General features: G+C 39.1%; 2 protein-coding genes across 7 annotated transcripts in view; one reads left to right on the top strand and one right to left on the bottom strand.

The window, feature by feature from the left end:
• The first annotated feature begins 133 nt into the window (after positions 1–133).
• The window catches only part of si:dkey-264d12.5 (myosin-7), a 17,801-nt gene continuing 803 nt past the window's right edge, over positions 134–17,131 (top strand). Inside the window, exons 1-17 of one of the 3 annotated variants that reach the window (XM_053652384.1) lie at positions 134–1,775; positions 3,230–3,403; positions 3,611–4,024; positions 4,120–4,191; positions 4,358–4,520; positions 4,598–4,669; positions 5,231–5,346; positions 5,443–5,517; positions 5,607–5,668; positions 5,752–5,977; positions 7,509–7,550; positions 7,654–7,745; positions 9,001–9,142; positions 9,237–9,373; positions 9,492–9,609; positions 10,966–11,098; positions 13,205–15,353. In XM_053652384.1, the coding sequence (XP_053508359.1) occupies positions 1,761–1,775; positions 3,230–3,403; positions 3,611–4,024; positions 4,120–4,191; positions 4,358–4,520; positions 4,598–4,669; positions 5,231–5,346; positions 5,443–5,517; positions 5,607–5,668; positions 5,752–5,977; positions 7,509–7,550; positions 7,654–7,745; positions 9,001–9,142; positions 9,237–9,373; positions 9,492–9,609; positions 10,966–11,098; positions 13,205–13,329 (2,178 nt within the window). In that variant the 5' untranslated portion in view covers positions 134–1,760 and the 3' untranslated portion in view covers positions 13,330–15,353. Of the gene's footprint in view, positions 1,776–3,229; positions 3,404–3,610; positions 4,025–4,119; positions 4,192–4,357; positions 4,521–4,597; positions 4,670–5,230; positions 5,347–5,442; positions 5,518–5,606; positions 5,669–5,751; positions 5,978–7,508; positions 7,551–7,653; positions 7,746–9,000; positions 9,143–9,223; positions 9,374–9,491; positions 9,610–10,965; positions 11,099–13,204; positions 15,354–17,131 lie in introns of those variants that run through there. The other 2 variants (XM_053652385.1, XR_008388845.1) reach the window with 2 other exon arrangements.
• znf362a (zinc finger protein 362a) overlaps positions 11,431–17,131 on the bottom strand; it is a 14,650-nt gene continuing 8,949 nt past the window's right edge. For all 4 annotated transcript variants that reach the window (XM_053652392.1, XM_053652391.1, XM_053652390.1 and 1 more), the window contains exons 5-9: positions 17,099–17,131; positions 16,620–16,844; positions 15,833–15,911; positions 15,055–15,213; positions 11,431–13,587 (exon numbers count right to left, since the gene is read on the bottom strand). The exon at positions 17,099–17,131 is cut by the window's right edge and continues 307 nt beyond it. In XM_053652392.1, coding sequence (XP_053508367.1) covers positions 13,471–13,587; positions 15,055–15,213; positions 15,833–15,911; positions 16,620–16,844; positions 17,099–17,131 — 613 coding nt within the window. In that variant the 3' untranslated portion in view covers positions 11,431–13,470. The remainder of the gene's footprint in view (positions 13,588–15,054; positions 15,214–15,832; positions 15,912–16,619; positions 16,845–17,098) is intronic.

Raw genomic sequence — 17,131 nt, 5'->3', positions numbered from 1 at the left:
GTGACTGCCTTTCACGAAAAATCTTTTTTTGGTTCTGGGATGTTGCGAACTAAAAACCAGAACGAGAACCAGACACATTTTACAGTCCACATCTGCTGCTCATGAAGTGAACTCTTAAGTATGTGTGTAGAGATGTGGTGGTGAGGAAGTGAAACATGGTATTTTGGAAAAGTTCAGTAACAAAATTTTGCTATCAGTTTCTTTACTTTAAAGTCTGAAAATGCAAAAATGTAGTGTACCCCACTCTGTTTCTGAGCACTGTGGTAGGCCAGTTTCTTTCTTTCATTCATTCATTCATTCATCTTGATGAATGACAATTGCGAAATTGTCGCAATTAGCCTTCATATATCCGTCATATCTCTTCCTGTGCTGGAGGAAATGCAGACCACCCACGGAACAAATGAAACCTTAAATACACACTCAGCAATCTTATTCTATTAGTTCCTCTTAAAAGATTTTTCTTTTTTTTTTTTTTACAGATGGCTTTGTTTGCTTCAGATTGAAATGCGTTCATCGCAAAGAGTTAAAAGATGGAGGACTTAAACACGCTTAATGTTTGCCATTTATATTAAAATATATTTAAAAAGACAGTTGGTGTCATGCCTTTTATTCTGTTCATACCACAACAATTTTCCAACAAGTAAATTTTTTTTTACTTATTATAGAATTACCGGCCAATCAGAATCTACCTGCTCATCTCACAATTGGCTGAATATCCTGCCGCTGTCTTTGTGGGAAGGGATCCTGTGGTGAGCCAGCCAGGGAGCGATCAAGCAGTCAAAGCTCAGCATGTGCGGGACTAGTAAACACAGAGCTGTCGTAGTTGTTCGACAAATGTGTGACATTCATTAAAGCATCTTTCACTCGCAAAATTTATTTTTACGTGCTGAAAATCCTCTGTGCAAAAGGCTGTGCGTATGAAATACCTTTTTTCACACGCGTGTGAAATGTTCTGAATTTTGACACAAAAATAACGCCGTAGTAAGACATTAGACTAACATCAGTCTAATGTGTGTGTATCTGTGTTCTCTCCAGAACAGCCTTCAGCAAAGATTAGTTGCAAGGGTGCATGATTTTGAAACGAGTAATCATTTTGAAAGAAGAAAAACTTGCATTACTGTAGAAATACTCTAGGAATTGTATGTTTGTGTGTGGGGAGGGAAAAAACATGAGAATAAAAGAGAGTAAACAGCGCCTCCAAGCTGCAAATATGATTAACTGCGTGTGTTATTCAGTGAAGAGTGGTAACAATTTGGGATTTGGGTTATAAAGTGTAAAAGTAAATTTTACATGCATGTATATGCAAAGTAACCATGTTAACACCTATGATGACATAAAATAATGATGCTTGGCACACACGGGGATGCAGTTAGTCCTAATTAAGGTCCGAACAGAGCTGTAAAGAGTTTCCTTTTTTTCCTTCCTTGTGTCCTTTTTCGGAGCGTTTGGGAGGCACAGAGGAGCTCCAGTCCCTCTCACTGCACACATGGAGGGGTACAAACAGACCGCTGCTTTTCTCGGTGTTATATTATTTTTGACTGAATATTAGCGAAATGAAGCGGTGTAAAGTTCGGTTGCTAGGCAACGCCGTTATTATGTTTTTTTACACTGATGACTTCTAAACGTGACGTTTGCGGCTCATACTGACGGCGAGAAAACTGCGTTCAAAAGACTTTTATTTCTAATTTACAGGGAGTTATTTCTTTATTATCGTTTCCCCCTCTATAGTGCATGTCCTTTAAGAGTTGTTGGCGGTGAATATGAAAGCAGAGGAGGTAAACATTTTATTTATTGTTCGCTACAGTAAAAAGTTTTAAACAGTTTTTAACCGTTTTAACGGGTTTTAACTGTGGGTTTTAACGGCTTTAACGTTTTTTTAACTGCTTTATGCTGATATTTAATATACTATATACAAAACTGTGAGTAATGTTAACAAAATAGTCATAAACACGTTTAGTGCTTTTTACAGCCTAATGTTCACAAAAACCGAAATAAACTAATGTACAAGTTTCCTAACTGAGCTTGAGTGCTGAATTTTACTGTAAAGTTTACTGTAAATTAATTTGTTAGCCTACTGGTTTATTTATTGAGTGGATCGATCCACCGAATTGGATGGATGCGTCCCATGCTAAAAACAATAGAGACCCTCATAGAATCTGTAATGGTTTTAATGGTTATAATGGGAATTGTATTGGTTTTAATGGGAACTGTAATGGTCCCTGTGGGTGTCTGTTAATGACCAGTCATGGTTTTAATGATTAGCTGATGGTTTGTAATGGTATCTGTTGAATTTCTCTGATGGATTCTATTGGTTTTTTTGTGTGTTTTGTTTTCAGCAGGGTCGGATTAATAGGTAACGGTCATGAACGGATTGTTATTGATTTTGAAACGGATGTGTAGATAGGCTAGCAAGGTCTGACGCTCTTAAAATAGTCCTTCTCTACATCCTAACACTTCATGAATTAACGGTAGGCCTACTCCAGATTCTGAACAAATTAGCTGCACATTTAAGGAGAAACTACTCAAGCAAATCGTGTCGTAGCAGATTCAATGGTATCATCAAATAATGAATCATCACCTTTAAGATTTAAAATCATATCATATCTGGTGGAATCCTAAGATTTACAGCCCTAATTGTTAGATTTCAGTTAATAATCATTAGTTAAGTAGAGTGATAATGTGACATGTAAGTTAATCATCAGTTAATAAGCCTACATGTTACTGTTCTATTGCTTTAGTAATGCAAAAGTTTGTTCTAGCGTTAGTTAAGGGAACTTTTAATGTAAAATATTTCCCACTGTGGTCAGTTTACACTTCGTTGAATATCTATGCTTATTCTAAAGTAATGTATGTCGTACGTATGTATCTGTGTACGTCATGTAGATTAGCTCACAGGGCACTCGATATACGTCAAATCGGCTTTATTGTCTTATGTGTTTAGGAAACGGTGTATAAGTGCATCAACAACAGAAGAAGAAGAAGACAGGTTCACATATGAGCAGTGTATCATTTAGTTACATTGAGAGCTAAAGTGACGTGAGGTAGGGAAAGCCAGCATCCATTAACCATTCAGACTTGTTCATGTGTTTCCAAAACCACAAAGAAGTGAATCTGCACACTGCTGTACTAAATATTAAACTTGTCGTTGCAGTGAATGAATATTTATTTCATAGTGAACTGGATGGCTCTCTGCTGATTTGTTCTGTTCTGCACCGCCTGTCTCCTTTAGGTGTTCAAGATGGAGACGCGACTGCAGCAGGAGGGTCTGTGTTTGGAGTTCTCCTCCGACTTGGAGCGATTGGACCGTCTGTGGCGTCTCTTTGTCGAGAAGGAGAACAGTGTGAGGATGCTCACTCGGGAACTTGAGGAACTGCGAGCTAAACACGCTGCTGAAATCGACACGGTAAGTTCTGAGTACTCGAGCGATGAGTCTAAAAAAAGAGCTAGAAAAACTGGTGCTGGACTCTGGACCTGCACTGAGAATACCATTAACCATTTCGTTTTTTACATCTTAAACAAATCTCAATGCTGTGATTTTAAACTTGTCATGTATAAGCATCACACCCAAACATTTTGAGCCTTGTACATGGTCTGTATCACGCCCTCACAGGTTCAGCTGTACATCCAGAACATCCGGAGTCTCTCGAAGACACGGGACTCGATGGCGCTGGAGCTCAAGCGGGAAAACGAAACGCTCCGCTCTGACCTGACGGAGCTCAATCTGCAGCAAGGTTCTCTCTCTTTCCAATATATAACAGAAATGCCTTATTATAATGTTCCGGTAAACGCGCATCTGCTTCCGTTTGTGTACACAGAGGCTCAGAAGAGTGAGATAGCGGAGATGTTGGTGCAGGAGGGCTTGGATGAGGTCATGACCAGCAGCCTGAGCGAGCAGGTGGCTTACCTCCTCGCAGACCGAGCTGCTCTCATGGAGAAGATTCAAACCCTGGAAGATGGGGACTCGAAGACCCTAAACGTAAAGTGCACTCAGAAGCGAAGAACTCCTGATGACAATGCAGAAAAGGTGACATTACTCAGAAACATGTGTTTTATTTTTTATTAGTTAAAGCAATGTGACATTAAAACTGCTCTAGTGCACCAAAATTTATTCTCCACAAGGTGGCACCACTGCGAGGTCAGAGCCCTTGGAAGAGGTTGCTTGGTTTCAGAAAGGCTGCACAGGCCAAGCAGGTATTTACACCTGTATGTCTGTTGCATTTAGATAAAAAATCTTGTCAATCAAACCAGGAAAAAAATTCACCCCCTTTGACGTTCACGAGCCAAAATAACATGCATGCGTCCTTCAAGGACAATCTACATGTGGTCCAATTAAGATCTGCTCTGTTGCCTGTGTTAGGATGATAACCAAGACAACGAAGACAAAACATCTAAAGACAGAATGTGGAGTTTGCTGGAGAGGGATCTGGATGAGGCCTCCACCAGGCTGAACCTGGCTCACAAGGAGATCCGCCGCCTCACTGACGAGCTTGAGTCGGCTCACCTGACCAAGAGTACCTACGGTAAGAGCTTCAGAGATATTCTAGTATATTTTTTTGTGTTTCTGATGTACTGAGGAAAATAATTGTTTTTCTTGTAGAGTCAGAGCTCCATGGAGCACAGGTAGATGCTGAGCAGCTTCGGCACGAGATGGAGAAGCTGAAACGCTGTGGTAACACAACATCCTCGCACAGCTATTGTTTATACAGGCCTGACAACCTTAACGCACGAGTTATGAGTGGAAAATATGCAAAAAGCTGTCTTCACTAATAAAAATTTTTTAAAAAAACGCAGAGGAACCAGTCAACCTATGGATCTGTTCAACCCCACGTTAATTAATTCATCGCAGCTTAATTAATTGATCAGAATCAGCTTAATTAACGCTCTTGAGTTTACCGTTGCTGTAATTCTTGCAAGCCACAAAGTTTCAGATACTTCAGAGCATTTCCCAGCATAATCATTAGCATATATATTAGCATAGCAAAGAAGCACTTTGCTTATCTAGAAATCAATTATAAATCGTTTACGGTAGCACAACTTGTATTGTTCTCTGCTTGATATATCACTTTGCTTGTATTTCCTCATTTGTAAGTCGCTTTGGATAAAAGCATCTGCTAAATGAATAAATGTAATGTAAATGTAAATTATTTCCTCTTTAAGGTGGTGAGGTCTGTTTTATATTCGTAATATACATAACATAAATAAAAAAAAAAACGCCCTGTCGTGTCCTCAGATTTGGCCGAGGTTCAGGCGGTTAAAGAGATGAATGAGGTCCTGGATGCGGAGATCCGTCATCTGAGGGACAGCGTTCACACCATGACTGCAGAATGCACACACCTCCTAGAGCTGGTATAAAATCATATACACATACAGAGTTTTATCTTAAGAAAATATTATTATTATTATTATATTCACCACAACAAAATGTTTTTTTTAAATCATGAGATTGACAGAAACTTCAAGGAGTTGGACAGTGAGGACGAGGACTTTATCCATGCTTTGACCCGGAAACTGACACTGGTAGATCAAACGCGTCTCCTTGTTCTCTTAGCCATGTCGATTCTGGATCATGTTTGAAATGTCCCGTTTCATTTTTTTCCCCACGTCAGACCCGTCGCACTCGCTCTCTACCCAAAGGCAAGAACCAGAAACAAAAGGACACCCATAAAAGGTACCATTTCTAACATAAATTTTCAGGTGTCATCATCATTAGCAACAATTTTTGTGATGCTCGAGATGTTCTGATTTTTCCAGCTACCCGGAGGAACAGGAGGAAGGGCTGAGCAGCCTGCAGGAGCTAAATCGGGCGATCGTGAAGCTCCAGGCCGAGCTTGAGCATGAGACGGCGCTGAGAAAAAAGGTCGAGGAGGAGTGCGTTGATGAGAGGAGGAGGAGGAGGAGGAGGAAAGAAGCAGAACAGCTGAGTCTGGAGCTCCAGGACAAAAACCACAACGCCAAAGTGCAGCATCTTCAGCAAATGGTGAGGGTTGTGTCAGAAAACATCTTGTGCAGCTCTCGTGTAAGGAACCAAAATGATAAAAACGGATTGGATGATAAAGTAATTTTGTCCCGTGTGCATCATTTATCACCGTGACTTCGTTCATTATAATGAAAAAGATTTCAGTTTAATTGGGCAACGTCACTAAAAGATGACGTGATAAACGATTGTGAGATTTTTGTTACCTTCACACAAATGTGATATGCTTTAATTACAAAATTTTATTCCTTTTGTTTTGTCATCACTTGTTGTGTGTCAGTTTAATTACTTTTACCTCATGTATCAATTGATATGGGTGTTTTTGTTTATGTATTTATTTATTTAGTTCTGCCTCCTTTATTATCTGTCGGTTCATTTTTGCATCATTTATTTTCAGGTGTGGGTCGTTTGTCTCATTTATTTATTTGGATTCTGGCTCATTTGTCTATCATATTTTTGTTAGCTTTCCCTCATTTATCGCTTGGTGTGAGTCAGTTGTGATACCATCTGCTTTTGTTTAATATTTGTTTTAGGAGTAGTTTATGGGTGCGTCTCATTCAGATCCCTAGTTCAGTAGTCAGGGCAGTGATCAGCTAGTCGGCCATTTTACGTTCCGTCTCAATCGCAAAATCCTTCCAGTGCACTGGAACGTTCACGCCCTAAAATAATCCCATAATGCACCACCAAAACCCAGGGAGCACCGATGCTCACTATTATCCCTTACTGGAAATGGCATCATGTTTTCTGAAGCCTCTCGGCTCGGAACAAAATGGCGGACGGACTCTCGGCCATCTTTGTCTACAAATGTAAGTAGCTTGTTGTTGTGGCTCTCAAACGATTACTTACACTACTGATTTTTAACCTTATTTGATATTCCATATACGGTTTGTTTAATGATTTTTATTTTTTTAATCCACTAGCTTGCCTACGATCCTGCTTGACATACTGTGACAGAAATGTGTGTGATTCACAAATTTATGATACATAAAACTTACGTAGTACAAGTACGTAGTCATGTCGCTGGAAATTCAGTTATCAGTGTCCCCATGTGTAGTGAGCCAGAGTCCTTACCAGTGCCCCAACTCGTGTATACCATATACTGATTCACTACCTAGGGAGCAAGAGAGCTGGTTAAGACACACCCTTTGTTACTTTTGCTTAACTTATCAATTAACATGGGTCATTTCTGTTACCTGTAACTTGTTTATAGATTAGCATGGGTCATTTCTGTTACCTGTAACTTGTTTATAGATTAGCATGGGTCATTTCTGTTACCTGTAACTTGTTTATAGATTAGCATGGGTCATTTCTGTTACCTGTAACTTGTTTATAGATTAGCATGGGTCATTTCTTTTACCTGTAACTTGTTTATAGATTAGCATGGGTCATTTCTGTTACCTGTAACTTGTTTATAGATTAGCATGGGTCATTTATGTTACCTGTATCTTGCGTAGCATGGGTTACATATGCCACTGATCATCACAGCAGATGTATTTAAATCTCTTCAATCCTGAGATCTTTTTTTTCTCTCCAGGACGTCCTCAAGACCATGCTCCCGGAGCAGGAGAACCTGAAGGTATCTAACATGGATTGTGGAAACTATGTAAAATCCACACATATTGTAGTGCGTCTGTAGAAGTGGGCTGTTTTATTGGTCTGTGTGTGTGTATGTGTTCCAGCTCAGACAAGACATTGAGAAGCTGGGGGAGTTTTGTGTAAAACTCCAGACTGAGCTTGAGCAGGTCCACTGTAACCTTCACTCTCACACCAGGTACAAAACACACACACACCTCAGGCATGACCGTCAACACAAGCTCCAGCTTTTTGTTGACAATATTTCTGAGAGGATTTATAACCATGAATGTTCACTAACAATAGCAGCCTTGCTAACAGATGCTAACCTGACAGGATTTGTTTGAAGCATCTTCACTGCCAATGCTAATTAGATAGCTAGTTTGAGCTAATCTGACAGGATTCCTGAAAGGATTTTAATCATATTCCGAATTTGTTTAAGTAATCTTGATGGCTAACACACAAACATGGGCTAACCTGAGCGGATTTCTGAGAGGATTCCTAAATGTGCATCATTTTTCCTGCTAAGCTTAGCCACCTAACTAACTTAAGCTAATCTGACAGGACTTCTTATAGGATTTTAAGTCCTGTTTATAATTTTGACAGCCATCTGACTAAAATAAGGTTGACGAAACATGATTCCTTAGAGGATTTTAAAACTAAGCTTTCATAATCTTAATTAATAAAGCTAGCCAGATACATTACACCAACCCTGACACGATTTCTGAGAGGATTTTCAGTCATTTTCAGACTTAAAAAAAAAAAAAAAAATCTTTATAATGATAGCCATCCTGTCAGCATAGGCTAACCTGCCAGGATTTGTGAGAGAATTTTTCACTTATTCACTACCGTTACTGCACTGTATTTCTTAGAGGACTTTCAAGTCATGTTTATAAATGCTTATAATATTTACTGCTTTCCAGTTAGCTATCATGAGCTAACCTGACAACATTTCTGGGGGGGAAAAAAAAATCTGTTGTAAGTGTAAGTAATTTTCACTGGTAAAAACTAGCCAGCTAGCTAACATGAATCCTGACACAATTTCTGAGAGAACTGAACGGTTATAACGCTGTATAGCTAGATATCATGAGCGAACATGATAGGATTTCTGAGACGACTTTTAAAAATGCATACAATCTTTACTGCTAACGCTAACCTGACAGGATTTCTAAGAGAAGTTACATTTTTAAAAAAAATGAAAAAAATATCTGTTACGTCACGTTTATAAACGTTTGTCACCTTAACTGCTAATGCTGTCCAGTTAGCTAAAACAAGCTAATTCTGAGAGACTTGCTAGGTAGCGGATTTGAGTTAACCTGACAAGATTTCTGGGAATATTTAGGAGTTACATTCATAAATGTTCATCATCTTCACTGTGAACATCCAACATGAGCTAACCTGACAGGATTAGTGAACGTATTTGTATGAACATGTTTTTTTATTTGTTATTTTAGAAAATATGATGAGATGAAGGTGCGCCACAGAGAAAAACTTGCAGAAGCTAAACAGGTGTATCTCCGAGAGATGACGTGGCGCGATCAGAAGATCAAGGAGCAGGAGCGAGAGATGGACTTCCTCACAAAGCAACTTAAGAAGGTAAATTGATGGCTGTTGATGATTAAGTACATACGTACTGGTGCGGGGGGGTACGTAAGTATCATTATAAATGAGAGCTAGTATTTCTCACCAGGAGAGCGACATGGTGAAAACGGTAATGGCTGAGAACGAAGCTCTGCTTCTGACAAAGAAAACGCTGCTGTGTCAGCTCAACGAAGCAGAACAGAACAGAAAAAACACAGCAGCCAAAATTTCTGCTCTGCAGCTAAGGTACTGAATATCTATCGGATCATCCTGTACTTTTGAAATAAAGCATTATTGCACAGACAGCTACGTTTTAATTAAGTTTGTTTGGTATTTGCGTTTGTCATGTGTTTATTTTTTTCAGGGTCGACTTCCTTGAGAAGGACAGCATGCAGCAGTGGGAGATAAACATGGAGAAGTCCACGCAGATTGCCAAGCTCGAGAGACGGCTGTGGGACGTGGACTCTCTAAAAAGCAATCGGGTACATATTTGGATGGCGTTACAAGCATAAACTGCAGAAGGTTTATACATCGTACACAAAGTGACAGTTTCACGTTTAGTCACAGAGTGTGACTGGACACTTACCTCACTATTGGCTTTTTTTTTCTTCAAAATATAGATTATTTACATTCCCGTATTACTGTCTACTCCCACCCCCCTTCAATCACATTGCGACTCCCCAAAAAGTTTCGACCAACCAGCCTAATGCTAGTTAGATTTTACTTTTGTTTGGCTCAGCGCGCTGCCGTTCCTTACAGCAAACATAATAAATACTTCATAAGAAGAACAAGAATTAGTGGATTAGATTTTTTTGCTTACCTTTTGTTTTTGTAGCTTATATAGGCTATATAAAGATGTAAAAAAAAAAAAAAAAAAAGTCATTGTATAGACACCAGTTTGGGTTTTTAAATGAGCAATTAATCCCGTGATTTTTTTTAGACCAAGTTATAACATCATGGAGATTTCAAACCATGTAGCCAAAAGTATGTGGACACCTGACCATCACACTCGTACTGTATGTGCTTGTTGAACATCCCATTCAAGACTTATTCCCCCTTTTACTGTTAGAATAAGCGCCACTCTCTCTTCTGGGAAGGCTTTCCACTGGATTTTACTGTGTGGCTATGGGGATTTGTGTTTATTCAGTTACAAGAGCGTTAGTGAGCTTGAAGTCAGGCACTGGTGCTGGGTGAGGAGGCTCCAGTTCCAGTTCGGTCAGGTTGAGTTCAGGGTTTTGTGCAGGACACTCGAGTTCTTTCACCTTCTTCCAACCTTAACACAACATGTCTTCATGAAGCTCAGTCATGCTGGAACAGTGTTTGGGGCCTCTTAGATCCACTGAAGGGAAATTGTAAGGCTACAGCTTACAAAGACGTTCTAAACAATTGTATGCTTCAAACTTGTTTGTGGAAGAACCACATATGGGTGTGATGGTCGGGGTGCACATACTTTTATAAATATCACGGGAATCACATCGTCAAGGGCACGAAGGAAACAAACTTAAGGTAAAACAGATCACTGTGCAGGTGAGACCTGATCCAGTGCCTATTGCTGGAGAAGTGTGTTAATGTTAGGATAACGCTTATAAGAAGAGTTCAATCTGGTTCTGCAGCAAGAACTATCTCAACAAGCAAGCTGCATTTTTTTCTTTTTTAAACATCTTATTAGCATCTTGTTAACGTGTTCATTAATAAATAAATAAATAAATAAACAATGGAACTGCTGTGGTATAAGAGGAATAAAATGATTGCTGCTATAGGAACACAATCCACTTGTTGATTTATTTTCCTAAACGCTACATTTGCCGAGAATCGTTCTCTGTCGTCTTTGTCCACAGCGAAAGGTTCATCATCCGGAAGATAAAAGACGGACATGCGGAGAAACTCGGATTCCCTGCCTGTCCGAGTCAGAGCGGCGGTTCAGAGATGGGCTACATGAACATCTTTACGCACAACCTGCGGTGACGTACGGTAAGAAAACCTTTATTTATTCGATTATTAAGTCTTAAGTTGCTCGTAGTGGGTTTTTTTTTCCAATAAGGGTGATGTGTACATAATCAATAAGCTACATCTCACGGCTGCTGTTTATATACGTGTAGTATATTTTATCAGATACTATATTATTTAAAGTTTGTGGCATTCCAGGAAGTGATCTACATAATCTTAGACTAATGAACCAATTTAATAAAAAAAGTGGTGGTGTTTAACAACGTAGAACCTTTCGTATAATCATCGCTGTGGCGACTTTTCCACGTTATTCCTTACGTAGTACACGTCAAACCAAATGAAACACAAACCCTTGGTGCGGATTTTTCAGATTTATTTTTCTTATAAGTCCATTCTAAGTCTCGACTTTGCATATTATATTATAGCAGCCAAGACAAACTTTTCAGGAGTACCACAATGCAAGACAAATTAAGAAAGAAAAATTTTTTGTAATAATAACTAGATTTTTTTAATATATATATATAAAGGGGTTAACACATAAGTATTTTATAGTTTATTTACAGAATAATCATGCTAGGAAATAAAAAAAAGGCATACAGTACTGAGTACAATGAGAACACCAATATGGTAGACGTGGATAAGATAAACAATTACTGATAAAATATTTAAGGCTTGACTGTATAGAAAATAACAATGGTAATTATTAATACTTAGACATGATGATGATGATGATACGTGGAAGAGGATGAAACCAGACGCACTTTAAACATATCCCTATGTACACACACACACACACACACACACACACACACACACACACGACACGGTTACGTGAACTGTAGAGTACTGTGCAAAAGTTTTAGCCCACCTGAGCAAAATGTGTTTAAAGCTATTTATCTGGGAAAGATGATTTATTTGTGGTTTAAAAACACAAGATCTTTAAAGTATACGAGTGTTTGTGAAACATACGTTAACGTCGTCTTATAGTTAGTTTTTGCTATAAATTTTAACAAAGCTTCAGTGATATTTACATCACGGGGTGGTGGGTGTACGATTTTAAATCATTCCTTTTTGTTTAAAGTGCCAGGTTTGACAGATTTATTTTTTTCCCCCCTTATAAAATGTTTTAAGATGCGACTTTAAAGTCGAGCTTCGGCGACAAATTTGTGAACAAAATTGTGAACCTGAAGTGGGTTTAGCTTCTTTTCAAGGCCCTCCGGTGTTCGTTTGTAATAACCATCTAGTAATACGTAACATTTTTAGTTATTATTATTTTAAAAATAAAATCATTAGTACAACTACAGCTATGAGGGCTTTGAAAAGAAAGAAATTCTTCTAGCCGTCTCATGAACACAGAATGATTTTTGAGCTTACGTTTATTTAAAAGTCTCCATTTTGATTGGTCAGAAGGTGCTGCATGGCTCCCGTTCCACATCGGGCGAAATAAAACTACGACAAAGAGACGCTGGTGAGGAGGGAACGGAGGCTTACCACTGCTAAGTGAAAACTTGTTTTCGAAGCCCTTGCGCGAGATTAAAATGGATAAAAATATTCTAATCACCCGTAGTAAAACACACTGGAGCATGCAGTTATAGGAGAAAATAAAAACGGACTCGTCCTGTAGTGTTTTCGCGTCCAGATAAAGAGCCGAGCCGAGACTTTTGCACAGTACTGTAGAAAGGCCCAGACTGCCACGGAGCCTGAAATCTGACGTCGTGACTATTTAACTTTATACACCGGCGGCAGTGGGAGTGCGTGATTATGTACACCACATAGTCGACAGAACAGCACGCCGTTGGCACGCCGTTTTATTCATTTAACCCTACAACCTTTTGAAAGGCGTGTAGCTTAATAATAAACGCGAAAAGTATTTAAAAAAAAAAAAAAAAAAAAAAAAAAAAGGAATGACTTTCAATCTAAACCAGAAGATAGAAGATTCAGGAAACAATGTTGGACTTGGTCCGTGCTCTAAAAGGTCTCAGCGTACGAGTTTATAACCACTGGATGTAAACAAGACAGTTTTTTAACTGCATAACATCTAATGTCCAAAAAAAAAAATTTAGCTGCCAAGAACTATAGCATTTTTACTGTCCAACAATTAGACTGAATATTGTTGTTTTGTTTTTTTAGCCACAAGGCCGCAAAGTGCTGCAAAAACTGTCTTTGGATGCCCCTACTGTTTCCTCGCCCAACTCGCTCTAAAACTCCACGCAGAGACAGAGAGAGCGAGCGATACTGCGAATAAAAATGACTAAAATGACAACTCCTTCAGCGCGAGGTGTTGTGTTATTAACGCAGTCTAACACGTATTTCCCAGAAACCAAGGAATGATTAAGTGAAAGAACGGACGCGCTGATCCGAAGAGGATGAAGGGGGAGGGGGGAAACGGACTGGGTTCAGATGAGCGAGATGCGGATGGGGATGCTGGGAGACTCGTTCCTGGGTGGCGAGTGCTGAGTCACGAGGTGCTCCACTACTGTGTGTTTAGACATGTGCTTCATCAGATAGGTCTCCTGGAAGGGGGAGGAAATGTAAAGAAGAATCCTTTGTCACTTCACGTACTGATTCATTCCATAATCGCAGTAAATTCTTTGCACGAAATTCTGTGTTCATGAAAATCCTGTACACATAAGAAGACTAACCAATGTGGCAGCAGCGCGATGCAGATATACAGGTCAAGAGCTTCAGTTAATGTTTACACAGAATGGTACGAAAAACAAAAAAACATCCTGTAAACAGAGGGGATGCAGGCATTGTTGATGTGAGAGATGAGAGGAACAATCACTCTTTACAACCGTGATGTAAAGAGCACAACACATCCTACAACTGGAGTCTGTGCCCATGATAGCCTCAGATTCTTGGCTGACAGGAGAGGAACCTGGTGTGGTTTTCTGCTATTGTAGCTCGTCTACCTCAAGGTTTCATGTGTTGCGCAGGCTGAGATGTTTTCCTGCTCATCACGGTTGTAAAGAGTGATTATATGAGTTACTATATCCTTCCTGGCAACTCAAACCAATCCGGTTATTTTCCTCTGACCCTCTCTCATCAACAAGGCGTGCTCACTCAGTGTTTTTTGCACTGTTCTGTGTAAGCTCTACAGACTGTTGTGTGTGAAAATCCCAGATGATCAGCAGTTTTGGAAATGCTCAACCCAGCCCCTCTGGTACCTACAACCATTCCAAGTTTAAAGTCACCCTTTAGACATCAGACGTTCTTCATTCTGATGTTTGACGTGAATGTTAACTGGAGCACTTGACCTGCATCTGCATGATTTATTTATTTTTTTTAATTGTCTTGCTGCCACACGAATGTGCAAGTGTTCCTAATAAAGTGGACAGTGAGTGTATATTTACATTTTTTTAAGACGAAACTAATCATTCCGTTACGACAAAAGAAACGGTGCCGTATGAACAGAGAACAGGTCGGTCTTAGGAAGATTTAGCACTCACTTATTTTTATACTTTAATACAGAAAACAATGTAGGAGCGACGCTTCCTTCTTCCAATTTTATACTTATGTATTAATCTAGACCGTTTTCTCTTTAGTGTCTGAAAAAGAATAGAAAAAACCCACCTCTAATGTAGCATTCCTGTTGTAGATTAGAAAAGGGGTTTAAATGTAAAGTCGTAGTTTTCGATTTGAGACGCAGCTACTGACGACAATCACGACGATAGTGTAAAAGTTCTAAAGAAAAACTAACAGCTCACCTGTGTGTTTAAGGTGAAATCGAGACTTTTTGGCTCTGACCTGGCCTCTAGTGGATCTTTTTTAATCCACAGTACAAAAGGTACACAGATGAATATAATACAGCTTATAGCGAAATACTGAAAGTCCTGTATCTCTATGCTGTGCTATTCATTTCATTCTGTATCAGACCGTTACCAGAATTAATCACTCACTCTATGTGGACTAAGGATTACATATTTCCTGCACATCACTCCACGCTGTAAGCGATTTAAAGCTGTCGTTATAGTACTTACGGAGGTGTAGGCTCGGCCACACATGCTGCAGCAGTATGCCTTGGCATTTTTGATGGCGTGAGCGGCTAAGTGAATCTGCAGGGAGGCCGAGTCGGAGTAGGCGCGGTAGCAGTGGGAGCACTTGTAAGGCTTGTCTTTATTATGTGACCTCTGGTGAGACTACAAGACGAATGAGAAACGCAAACACAACACGTGACCGTTAAAATGTTACAAATAACGATAAAACACACAACCTTAATTTTCACCTTAGCTCATGACAACAATCACGTTGATGGCGTAAAGTATATATATATTAATATTAATTACACACCTTAAAAATTTTCTCCTTAAATGATTTGCTTTACCTTTACTGGCACGATACTTTTATAGTATTATAATAAATTTTTGTATGCTATTTTTGCACTTCTTTCTGTCAGTGTTATTTATTTCATTATTGTTATTTGCCTCTTGTACTATTTTATTTTTGACTACATTTGTTTTTTTTACTTCACATTGTAAAATACATTGTGCTGCACATTCAACATATAAAAGGTGCTATTTAAATACAAGTGTTATTGTTTTTGTTATTATTATATAAATCCTTCATACACAATTGCATCAACAGATTATTTAAATAATTTACATAATCAAGCTTGAGATTAAAACTGAACAGGATGATAATGTGTGTGTAACCCAATATCACAGTGTTTAGTTCATCACGACATTGTGGCTTAACAAATAACGTTTCTTAATGAAACAAAGGAGGAAAAACCCCACCTGCTGCCTCCCGCGGTCTTACCTGCAGATTGGAGAGCTGTGTGAAGGCTTTATCGCAGCCCGGCTGGATGCATTTATACGGCCGATCACCTGTGTGGATTCTGCACATGCGTTCAGAGAAATGATGTAAACAAGGTGTTTATTCCAGATTTTTGCATTTCAACTGATGGAGTATTTGAATTTCCAGGAAATCTGGAAGGTCTATTCTTCAAATTACTCTATTAAAAGGTCTCTCGAGAAATAGAAAGCTCTATGGTTCCAATATATATATATATTTAAACAACGTTCATGAAATAAATCCATGCTGAGGGGTCTGTGGAATTTATTTAACAGTTAAAGCGGGTTCCTGGTTAGAAAATTTTTGAAAACCACTGGCCTAAAGATCATGAATGACTCGTCCGTGACTATACCGGGCAAATTTTACATCAGAATTAATACTTATTTATTTAACTTATTTGCTCGCTAGATTCTTCCTGATATTTAACAACGCCATTTTTTTAAATAAACCACCCCACACACAGGATTACAATGATACACTCAATAGAAGCTTAAAAATAAATAAATAAATAAATAAGTGCAGCTTGTGAGAAGCAAAAATAAGCGAGGGAGAGAAATGGAGGCTTTATTTGCATTGGGTGTTGCATTTGTTTTTGTTTGACAATGGAGTCTGCACTTAATAATTTGCATTGTGATGTATCAAGTTCGGTTTAGTTTAGTTCAAGTCTGTGTCGCTGGGAGCGAGATACGGGTGGATAAAGTAAAATAACTAAACTGCCGCTGAAATAACCGAAATGAAGGACTGATCTCACCTGGTGTGTTGCTGTAGGTGTGAGAGTTGGCGGAAGGATTTCTCGCAGTACGAGCAGTGATAAGGCTTCACCCCCAGGTGGATGCGTAGATGCTGCGCCAGGTAGGAGGCGTTGGCGAACGACTTGGTGCAGTGAGGACATTTGTGGGGCTTGGCCTCAGTGTGAGACTTGGAGTGAATCTGCATGTCTGACTTGGAGAAGAAAGTCAGTGGACAAACTTTACACCTGGGGGGAAAAAAAAAAACAGCACACACACAATCACACAAGTTCAAGTTAAAGCTAAAGCTTATGCAAAGCATCTGATTTTCAATCACACGTCACTACACGTGAAAATAGGTAAAGTGTCGAGTGATGGACGCGATTGGTGAAAATACTACTTTAAAATTTGCGAACTGATTTTCTTAAACTGAGAACAGAGCTGGGGTGCCAAAACATAATCTCTAACAGGTTGTTCTTTCTTTCTTTCTTTTTTTTTTTACCTGTACGTTTTGCCCTCTTTGGCCGTGATCGTT

This window comes from Ictalurus furcatus, chromosome 21, assembly GCF_023375685.1.
Source record: "Ictalurus furcatus strain D&B chromosome 21, Billie_1.0, whole genome shotgun sequence".
Classification (NCBI taxonomy): Eukaryota; Metazoa; Chordata; class Actinopteri; order Siluriformes; family Ictaluridae; genus Ictalurus; species Ictalurus furcatus.
Note: the sequence above shows the minus strand (reverse complement) of the source record. Positions and strands in the feature narration are given on the sequence as shown.